The sequence below is a fragment of the Sinocyclocheilus grahami genome, unplaced genomic scaffold (assembly GCF_001515645.1).
Source record: "Sinocyclocheilus grahami isolate Dianchi unplaced genomic scaffold, SAMN03320097.WGS_v1.1 scaffold73.1, whole genome shotgun sequence".
NCBI lineage: Eukaryota > Metazoa > Chordata > Actinopteri > Cypriniformes > Cyprinidae > Sinocyclocheilus > Sinocyclocheilus grahami.
The window spans coordinates 1,340,592-1,352,210 of NW_015505252.1; the positions used below are offsets into that span (position 1 = coordinate 1,340,592).

The following is an 11,619-nucleotide window of genomic DNA, read 5'->3' on the forward strand; positions in this document are numbered from 1 at the left end:
AAAAACTCTTTAAATATAAAAGACATACTTACAGTCTTTGAGTCAGAACAGCCAGCATTGTAGTCTACTCTCCCAGGATCAGGAAACAGTCCTCCATAAAATGTGCTGCACACATCTGAATATTTGGGTTGAACTGTTCTGGAACAGTGTTGTAAATACAACTTAACCACTGATTTCTAGGCGTGTCCATTTTTGGAAGACCAAACAAAGTAGTTTTGCTTTCACAATGAAACACAGCGTCACACACGGCGGCCTAGAGTGAGCAGAGGCCGGGGAATAAAGTGAGGAACGGCCAGAGGGCTAGAGTGAGCAGAGGCGGCAGATTCGACGAAGGAGGTGGGCTTGCGGACTCCGCTTCGTCCACGGTGAAAGCCGATCCGGCGATCCACAGCGCAAAGTTGTAGTATTTCCTCAGCGACCAGCACGGATCAGCTCCAGGCATGACGAAGCAGATATCGTCCTCTTTTGGAAGGCCAAACAAAGTAGTTTCGCTTTCACAACGAAGCACACAGTACCTTCACGGCATGGCAACGGCGGCAACAATACTACAGCGAGAATAAAAGTTACGCCTTCTTTCTTTGCGTGAACATTTGGGTGGCGTTATGCAAATCTTCCCACATAGTGAGGTAGATATGTGGGGGCGTGTTAGAACGAGCCGTTTTAGGTAGGTGTGGTTGACTCTTAACTTTTATAAAGAATATCTCTTTGGATTTGAGACTTTAGTCTTTGCAACTTTACAGATCTTCTTTATGCACCAAGAGCTTGTAACACTCCAAAGAGAGAGGAAAAATTGAAAAGGCATCATATGACCCCTTTAAAACATAACTAATGAATTCAAATTCTTCAAAAGTATCTTCTTAAAAACCATTGTAAATAGAGTAATTTTCTTCTTTAAAAAAAAAAGATGTTCTTAAGAACATGTTTGAGAACTTCAGAATTTTTTAAGAACTGCACTTAGGAAACTATTATTACAAAGTTCTTGGAATTTATTTTATTTTAGAACTTACTCATTAACTTCAGATTAAGTGGATTTTTGTGACTCCAGCCCTATGAGACATATGTAAAAGTCCCCATGTAACTATAAACTGCTATAAACAACACAACAATGTCTAACAATTAAAAAAGTGGAAGTGAAAAACCAATGAATATATGAGTGACGCAGCATGAACTTCAGAAGTCATGAAATGTCATGATAACTGAACCCACAGATACCAAGTCCATATTTACACTCAATAATTCAAATTCACACAAAAAAAATGATGAGTTGCTTTCCATATTAATTTTATCCACCTTATTTTTCCCGTAAAAGCAGGCGCAGCCATTTGTAAATTTAATGTGTCTGACTTCCGGTCTCATCATTATGAACACACTGGGTTGTAACACAAACAATATTTTGGTTTATTGCGCTTTGTTATTCTTCTGGTTATTTCCCTACCACAGAAAGTCTCCCACATTCACAGAAAATGGCTAACTTCCCCATTGAAAAATAAGGTGGATAAACGTATTCTTACTGTATGACAATCACTGACTCATCTTTGACTGGTTATGTTCTATTTTAAGCAGTCAATACTTCAATAAAACATAACGGATATCTCTATTAAAACTCAGAAATGAAAATTTGCTGAAAATGTGCTCACCCTCAGGCCAAGATGTAGATGAGTTTGTTTCTTCATCAGATTTGGAGAAATATAGCATTACATCACTTGCTCACCAATGGATGCTCTGCAGTGAATGGGTGCTGTCAGAATTGAGAGTTCAAACATCTGATAAAAACATCACAATAATCCACAAGTAATCCACAGTACTCTAGTCCATCAGTTATCATCTTGAGAAGCCATGCGTGCTTGTAAGAAACAAATCAATTTTTTACTTTAAACCGTCACTAAGTCCATAATAACATTATTTGCTATATACTGCTCTTTAAGTCTCTCTGAGCAATAACATTTCCGTCCAGGGAGCTCTTGACTCCTGGCTTTGTGGTTTTGCTGGCAGCAGTAAATTAAAATCCATGATGAGGATTTCTGTACAAATAGGTGGGAAATGCGCAAACAGCGGTATAAACACCAGTGTGTCTGTGTGTGTGTTTAGCTCTGAGGCTGTAATGAGAGATTGTTTCTTTGGCCATTAACCCAGTCTGATTCACGATAGCTCTGAAATCAGTCTATTTTCCCCTAAATTGTTTAACGAGCTTGTTTGCCCATATAATCTTTAGGAAATTAGGTTTAAACTTATTTGGGTTGCTGTCCTCTGATGAGAGGCTCAAGCTCTGATATACCCCCAGAGAGACTTAATACAAAGGGCAAGGTACCTAAGATAAATGTGGAGATTTGGGGAGGTGGAGGGATGCTGGAACAGCTGAGACTGAAGAGAGGTAAGCAGCTGCTTATATTCTCTGGCTGCTGACTGAAAGATTAGATGGGCTCGCTCCTCCCTAACTTACGTTTAGAAATATGTTTAACATTTGGGCAAACGGAGTGACAGCATGAACACAAACTCTTAATCTCAAGAAAATCACCTCACCCCATAACATAAAACGGACAATTCTAATTATTTTAATTCAATATATTATTTATATTGCATTATCAAATATATTAATTTGAAATAAAAATACAAAATATTTATTAAATTTAAATACTGATATATATATATACACTCACAGGCCACTTTATTAGGTACACCTGTTCAATTGCTTGGTAACACAAATTGCTAATCAGCCAATCACATGGCAGCAACTCAATGCATTTAGGCATCTAGATGTGGTGAAGACGACTTGCTGAAGTTCAAACCGAGCATCAGAATGGGGAAGAAAGGGGATTTAAGTGACTTTGAACGTGGTCTGAGTATTTTAAAAAACTGCTGATCTACTGGGATTTTCACACACAACCATCTCTAGGGTTTACAGAGAATGGTCCAAAAAAGAGAAAATATCCAGTGAGGACGAAAATGCCTTGTTGATGTCAGAGGTCAGAGGAGAATGGGCAGACTGGTTAGAGATGATAGAAAGGCAACAGTAACTCAAATAACCACTCGTTTACAACCAAGGTATGCAGAATAGCATCTCTGAACGCACAACATGTCGAGCCCTGAAGCAGATGGGCTACAGCAGCAGAAGACCACACCGGGTGCCGAAACGGGGGCTACAATTCGCACAGGCTCACCAAAATTGAACAATAGAAGATTGGAAAAACATTGTCTGGTCTGATGAGTCTCGATTTCTGCTGCAACATTCAGATGGTAGGATCAGAATTTGGCGTAAAGAACATGAAAGCATGGATCCATCCTGCCTTGTCTCAACGGTTCAGGCTGGTAGTGGTGGTGTAATGCTGTGGGGGATATTTTCTTGGCACACTTTGGGCCCCTTGGTACCAATTGAGCATCGTTTAAACGCCACAGCCTACCTGAGTATTGTTGCTGACCATGTCCATCCCTTTATGACTACAGTGTACCCATCTTCTGATGGCTACTTCCAGCAGGATAATGCACCACAAAGCTCAAATCATCTCAGACTGGTTTCTTGAACATGACAATGAGTTCACTTTACTCAAACGGCCTCCACAGTCACCAGAACTCACTCCACTGGAGCACCTTTGGGATGTGGTGGAACGGGAGATTCGCATCATGGATGTGCAGCTGACAAATCTGCAGCAACTGCGTGACGCCATCATGTCAATATGGACCAAAATCTCTGAGGAATGTTTCCAACACCTCGTTGAATCTCTGATTGAACTGATTGTTGTATTGTTAAATAAATTAGGCCTAATACAGAAACATAATAGTCATCTGATCCAGGATCGGTGAAAACAACAAGAAGAACAGCAGAGCATTCAACTTTCACTCGTTCTGGCGTGTATAAATGCTAAACACACACATTCAGAGCAACACACACACGTCAGCAGCCACCAGGCCTTCACCGCAGCACTGAACCAAACGTCTTCATTTGAATGTCAGCGCACTGTATGTTTATTGCTCTGGTCACGGCAACGTCTCCCTCTCTCTCTTTTCTGGGATGTTTCCCTCTCCGCGGTTCCATTACTCACCTCTGTATTCTGCTGGCTAAGTCTGCTGGCTAAGCGCAGTGAGCTCCAGTTTAAATCTGACGCTTCTGTGATAAGATGGAAAATCTGGTTATGCACTGTAGAGTTTGCTGTTTTTAAAAAAAAAATGTTTTATTTGTTTCTCATCAAGTCTAGCATACCTCAGTCATGAGAGCTTTTCTAACTGGACTAGCTTTTTCTTGTATGAAACACTTAGTTCCGGTCCTTAAATCTGACTTTAGTGATCCAAGAAAGCTTGTTGCTTTGGCTCATTTTCAAAGTTATTTGAAACATAACTATATTTTAACCAAAGGTAAAGAAATGCCATTCCATATTGCCAGAATGGTCTCAAAATAATATTCCATACACAACTTAAGCCCCATTTGGAGTTTTGTTGATCCAATCTTGTTGATTACCACAGAAAATAATGTAATCTCATCCCTCAGTATGTCAACTTGAATTAAAACCCGTAGGCCTATTTACAGTAATAGTCTTACAAAACTTACTTTAAAAAAACGAAATAAAAATGCACATATCATACTTTTCCAAAGTTTAAAACAGATAAACCAAGGCCATAACCATGAACACTGATTAGACCAATTTAAAATTTTGTTTAAAATAAAGTATTTATATGGATTTAGGGGAATAAAAACTGCTGATCTACTGGGATTTTCACACACAACCATCTCTAGGGTTTACAGAGAATGGTCCAAAAAAGAGAAAATATCCAGTGAGGACGAAAATGCCTTGTTGATGTCAGAGGTCAGAGGAGAATGGGCAGACTGGTTAGAGAAAATAGAAAGGCAACAGTAACTCAAATAACCACTCGTTACAACCAAGGTATGCAGAATACCATCTCTGAACGCACAACACGTCGAACCCTGAAGCAGATGGGCTACAGCAGCAGAAGACCACACCGGGTGCCGAAACGGGGGCTACAATTCGCACAGGCTCACCAAAATTGAACAATAGAAGATTGGAAAAACATTGTCTGGTCTGATGAGTCTCGATTTCTGCTGCAACATTCAGATGGTAGGATCAGAATTTGGCGTAAAGAACATGAAAGCATGGATCCATCCTGCCTTGTCTCAACGGTTCAGGCTGGTAGTGGTGGTGTAATGCTGTGGGGGATATTTTCTTGGCACACTTTGGGCCCCTTGGTACCAATTGAGCATCGTTTAAACGCCACAGCCTACCTGAGTATTGTTGCTGACCATGTCCATCCCTTTATGACTACAGTGTACCCATCTTCTGATGGCTACTTCCAGCAGGATAATGCACCACAAAGCTCAAATCATCTCAGACTGGTTTCTTGAACATGACAATGAGTTCACTTTACTCAAACGGCCTCCACAGTCACCAGAACTCACTCCACTGGAGCACCTTTGGGATGTGGTGGAACGGGAGATTCGCATCATGGATGTGCAGCTGACAAATCTGCAGCAACTGCGTGACGCCATCATGTCAATATGGACCAAAATCTCTGAGGAATGTTTCCAACACCTCGTTGAATCTCTGATTGAACTGATTGTTGTATTGTTAAATAAATTAGGCCTAATACAGAAACATAATAGTCATCTGATCCAGGATCGGTGAAAACAACAAGAAGAACAGCAGAGCATTCAACTTTCACTCGTTCTGGCGTGTATAAATGCTAAACACACACATTCAGAGCAACACACACACGTCAGCAGCCACCAGGCCTTCACCGCAGCACTGAACCAAACGTCTTCATTTGAATGTCAGCGCACTGTATGTTTATTGCTCTGGTCACGGCAACGTCTCCCTCTCTCTCTTTTCTGGGATGTTTCCCTCTCCGCGGTTCCATTACTCACCTCTGAAATCTGCTGGCTAAGCGCAGTGAGCTCCAGTTTAAATCTGACGCTTCTGTGATAAGATGGAAAATCTGGTTATGCACTGTAGAGTTTGCTGTTTTTTTTAAAAAATGTTTTATTTGTTTCTCATCAAGTCTAGCATACCTCAGTCATGAGAGCTTTTCTAACTGGACTAGCTTTTTCTTGTATGAAACACTTAGTTCCGGTCCTTAAATCTGACTTTAGTGATCCAAGAAAGCTTGTTGCTTTGGCTCATTTTCAAAGTTATTTGAAACATAACTATATTTTAACCAAAGGTAAAGAAATGCCATTCCATATTGCCAGAATGGTCTCAAAATAATATTCCATACACAACTTAAGCCCCATTTGGAGTTTTGTTGATCCAATCTTGTTGATTACCACAGAAAATAATGTAATCTCATCCCTCAGTATGTCAACTTGAATTAAAACCCGTAGGCCTATTTACAGTAATAGTCTTACAAAACTTACTTTAAAAAAACGAAATAAAAATGCACATATCATACTTTTCCAAAGTTTAAAACAGATAAACCAAGGCCATAACCATGAACACTGATTAGACCAATTTAAAATTTTGTTTAAAATAAAGTATTTATATGGATTTAGGGGAATAAAGAAGAGTAGCCTACAAAAACGTGATTTTTCGTAATATATTTAAATTATTTGCAAATAATATTTTTTATTTAAATTACGAATAAGACTGAATGCGTGTATAATATGCTGAAAAAAACGGTTAAATGTCACATTATGAAATACATGAATTAAATGGTTCATCCTATATTTTCAATTCAAACCAGTGAAATTTGACTAAAAAAGTCGAGATGTTTGCATCACAGGATAATAATGTGGGTCGTTTAATATTTCTATCGTAAAACAGTTGTTAAAAGGGAAATATTGAGCGACTTACCTCACAATCCTCAACCGTTAAAAACGGAAGCGCCTGGTTGAAATTCGCGCTGGAATAGTGAAGCCCCGCCTTCTTTGATTTGATTGGCTCATTCATTTTGAGTCCAAATGTTACTTTTTTCCTTCTTTTTATATATATATATATAATTTTTGTCAATCTAACAACAAATAGAGCAACTGTTAAAACTACAGTTGAAAGTATAAACACTTTTTAAAAAAATGTGTGCATCATTTTAAACATGTTCACAACTATTCGCTTCTTTAGCTGTGAAATAACAGGCCGCTAAATAAGCCATAATAATGCAAAATATAGAATATTGAATATAATCAATCAGAAGGGCAGGCTCCTCCAGACGGTGGGAGGTGTGCGGTGGGCTGGACTCTGTGAGAAAGGACTTCTTCCATTGCGCGCAGACAGATTACTTTCCTGAGGTCTGAACTTCTGCACATTAAAGATGGAAATATAACAGTTCCTATTTCAACAAAACTCGACACGAATGGGTCTCCGTGAAGAAACTCTGCGGTTCGTGATACCTGATGGTGAGTGGTGTGTCAGATATTTAAACACATTTTCTATGCGATACTAACTTTTATGGAAACTATATTTTGTTGTGCTGGTTTTTAAATGACTGTCATTCAATCTGCAATCATGCGCACCACAGCAAGTTCAATGCAAACTAAGTAAGTTTTGTGCATCGAATTATTCTAGATCATAGTTCAGTAAAGGTTGCATGCAATGCATGTTACATTACTCTAACAAAGAGTAGGCTGTTGAAAATTCAGATGGTGTTTAATGTGTTAATATAAAGCATAATAGCTGGTTAAGGTGGACATGGTGGGTGGTCAACCAGCAACCATTAACCAGCTATTATGCTTTATATTAACAGCTAATGACCCATTTAAACCAGCTATATGTTATAAGAAGCAACTGCTTCTAAGAGAGTAGTACCATGTTTTCCTTTGAAATAGGATACCTTGCAAAAGTTTGGGGTCAGTAAGATTAATTTTTGAAAGAAAGTATCCAGCAAGGATGCATTAAATTAGTCAAAAGTAACAGTAAAGACATTCATAATGTTTAAAAAAAAGATTTACGTATATTTCATATAAATGCTGTTCTTTTGAACTTTCTATTCATCAAAGACTTCGCTTCTACTCTTTTCAACATTGATAATAATAGTTTCTCGAGCAGCAGATCAGCATATTAGACTGATTTCTGAAGATCATGTGACACTGAAGACTGGAGGAATGATGCTGAAAATACAGCTGTGCATCACAGAAATAAATTAGATTTTGAAATATATTCAAATGGAAAACAGATATTTTAAATTGTAAAAATATTTCACAATTTTTACAGTACTTTTAATCAAACAAACGAGACTTCTTTCAAAAACGTGAAAAATACAGACCCCAAATTTTGAACAGTATTGTACAGTACCTTGAAGTGGCGTGTATATATATATCTAGAGGCACTGTATGTTTTGTACAACTACAAGGCTAATTTGTTCGAGATAGTGATCTTACTTTATGCATATTGGAAAAGTATTTCAGATGTTCCAGCTGTGTTAAAGTCAAGTATACATGAAACATATTTGAGTGAAACCAAATCCAGATCTGACTGGATCATGGTGTCATTATAGTAGCTGTCTTTAAAGCACATCTGGTTGACTCCACAGGCAGATGTGTGTCACCGACATGACAGTAAAGGGTGATGATTGACAGGTAAACCCAGAAGAAAGCATCGACCCGCTCGCCAACACCCATCCGTGACCCGTCTTACCGGTGCGATCCAGTCCAAATCCTCCCGCAATGATCAACCAGCACATTTCCCTGCATTACAACTACACTGGGAAACTAAGCATCCGCAATGACACCGAAGGCGCCCCGTTGGACCCCAGAACGGCGGTGTTTTTGGTCGTTTGCAGCCTCATCGTCTTGGAGAACCTAATAGTGCTGGTGGCCATCTGGCAAAACCACAAATTCCATAAACGGATGTACTTTTTTATCGCCAACCTGGCTCTGTGCGACTTGTTAGCCGCCGTGACTTATATAGTCAACCTGCTGATGTCAGGACAGTGGACGCTACACTTGTCTCCAGCCGAGTGGTTTGTTCGAGAAGGGAGTGTGTTTGTAGCATTAGGTGCTTCTATTTTCAGCTTACTTGCGATTGCGATTGAACGCCACCTTACTATGATCAAAATGAGGCCTTATGACGCAAGCAAAAACTACCGGGTGTTTCTGCTCATAGGAACGTGCTGGCTGATCGCGATCACTCTGGGAGCACTGCCTGTTTTAGGCTGGAACTGTTTAGAAGATCTTCCTCAGTGCTCCACCATCTTACCGCTTTACAGCAAGAGCTACGTCGCGTTCTGCATCACCATCTTCATCTCGCTCCTGCTGGCCATCTCCGTCCTCTACGCCCGCATTTACGCCCTGGTGAAGAGCAGCAGCCGCAAAGTCACCAAGCACAGCAACTGCGAGCGCTCCATGGCCCTCCTGCGCACCGTCAGCATCGTGGTGGGCGTCTTCATCGCCTGCTGGACGCCCATCTTCGCGCTGCTGCTCGTCGACGTGGCCTGCGGGAACAAAAAGTGCCCGGTTCTGCTCAAAGCCGATTGGTTCGTGGCGCTGGCCGTCTTGAATTCCGCCATGAACCCCGTCATCTACACGCTGGCCAGCAGGGAGATGCGCCGGGCGTTTTACAGGCTCGTGTGCGGGTGTCTGCTGAACGGTGCGACGGGGTGCAAGCAGAACACGGACCCCAGCCGGAGCAAATCCAGCTCCAACTGCCCTCAGGCGGCCGAACAGGAAAACCCAGACGCCAATGCACAGAATCAGACTAACACAAGCCGAAGCACTCAGTGTGTTTGCTGAAATGCACACACTACTGCATTAGTGCATGCTACAGAACTTTTTTAAGTGCACAATAAAGCATCAGCACATGTTAAGTGCATATTGAACAGTGGAAAAAACGTCCCGAGATCCCAACAAATCTGCAAAAAATGTTTCTTACTCAGTATTTTTGCCATTTTTCAGTGCAAATATATAAACATTCTTAACTCAAAACTGAAACAGAAAAAAAGATAAGAATTCATGTTTTCTGAAAAATGTATGAAAATCTAACTACGTTTTTGGTTAATACAAGAAAAAATATCTGTCTATGGGGTCAGAAAAAATCATTTTCTCTTTGAATCAGGGTTGTTAAAGTTAACTAAAGCTAAAATTAAAACAATTAAAAACATAACATTTTTGTTATTTGAAATAAAATAACCATTATCTGAAATAAAATAATATATAGAAATGTGGTTTTATTTCAATTAGTTGGCAAGGCAACGTTTCTCATTTTAATTTAGTTAAACTTGATGTACTAAAATAACTAAAACTGAAATGAAAATTAATAGAAAAAAAATTATATTTATATATATATAAACAAAACTAAAACAGCAAATATATAAAAATAAAAGATTCAAAGTATAAAAAAAAACTAAAATAACACTGTTTTGAATTAACTTTATTTTTCTAAGCACATTGGCAGATATTTGTATTTTCTTGTTTTAAGCAAAAACTCACTTGAATTTGATGTTTTTCAGCCTTGATTTAAGAATGTCTAGATATTTGTACTGAAAACAAGACAAAAATACTGAGTAAGAAAATCATTTTCCTATTCAGTGTAGCTGATCTGTACAGACGGGGCATACAGAGGCTAATTTGACAATCCTTTAAATATTGACGGTATTTATAGCGTACTATGTTTAATGATGTACTGATCTGTATACCTGAAGCTTTTTATGCCAGGTGTTGATATATATTATACTAGCATGTTTGACACGTCAGTCTGTATGATACGTTGTATATATTTTTGTTGAAATAACTTATCAAACTTTTACCAAAGAACAATCATACAAGAGCAGTCTGTATGGAGTAAATGTACGTTGCTGTAAATGTATTGTAAGAATAAAACCTTAATGATTTCAACCAATGCAGTGGTTTATGATTCTGTGTAGGTAAATATTAATAGTGCACTTGAGCCACCTGCTGGACACATACAAGCAGCACAGACTAAACTTTAATGCTCATGATTATTTCATATTTTTGGACAAACTTTCTTGACGCAAAACATAATTTCTTATTTCTTTCCTTTGAATTTGGGGTGAAATATGACCTGAACATGTTCAGATTCAGCTGAATAACCAGCGTAATCAAAGAGTAATACACATGATTCTTTTATTGCCACCAATCATAAAGAATAGGAATAATTCATACAAGCAGAGGTTGAATTCTGTCGCCTGTTTCATGGCCTGTGATCAAACGCTCAGTGGAAGGTGCTTCGACTACTGCGCTTTCAAGAGAAAAGCACAATAGTACAAATAAAAGGCACGTTTTCCTGAACATAACTCAGGATGGCAAAGCAACACTTGTTTGCAAATCAACTATATTTTAGTAATGAATAATTAAGATTTGGGATTGTTTTGTTGCGGCATTGCAAAAACAGTTAAACCACCACTGATTAGTTGGAGTCAGTTTAATGGGTGTAATATAATAGAACATCTTTCCCTAACATTAGATAAAAAAAACTAAGTTCAGTGGCATTATGCTGGGATTTGGCAGCTTGCATTTTGGGAAAAATGACCATCACTGGAAAAATCCAAACTAGAAATTAGTGAAAAATCATGTAAAGATTTAAGGAGCTTAAACTGAACTAGTGTTTCTTTTCAAACCCTTCTGCTGATTCACCATGAACTGTGATTTAGTTTTGGCTAGAATAATGTAACTGACTCACAAAATAGATGACGATATATTATATTAAGCAACAAAAATATGCATTTTAT

At 38.8% G+C, this 11,619-nt stretch overlaps 1 protein-coding gene across 2 annotated transcripts; it reads left to right on the forward strand.

Moving 5' to 3' along the window:
* Positions 1-2,308: 2,308 nt before the first annotated feature.
* LOC107585704 (sphingosine 1-phosphate receptor 3-like) lies at positions 2,309-9,774 on the forward strand. Of its 2 annotated transcripts, none has more exons than XM_016272838.1 (2): positions 2,309-2,371; positions 8,467-9,774. In XM_016272838.1, exon 2 carries the CDS (start codon positions 8,600-8,602, stop codon positions 9,662-9,664), a length of 1,065 nt encoding a protein of 354 aa, XP_016128324.1. In that variant the 5' UTR covers positions 2,309-2,371; positions 8,467-8,599; the 3' UTR covers positions 9,665-9,774. The 2 variants fall into 2 exon arrangements, with proteins under 2 accessions (XP_016128324.1, XP_016128323.1); XM_016272837.1 differs by lacking the exon at positions 2,309-2,371 and adding an exon at positions 7,182-7,333.
* The last annotated feature ends 1,845 nt before the right edge of the window (positions 9,775-11,619 follow it).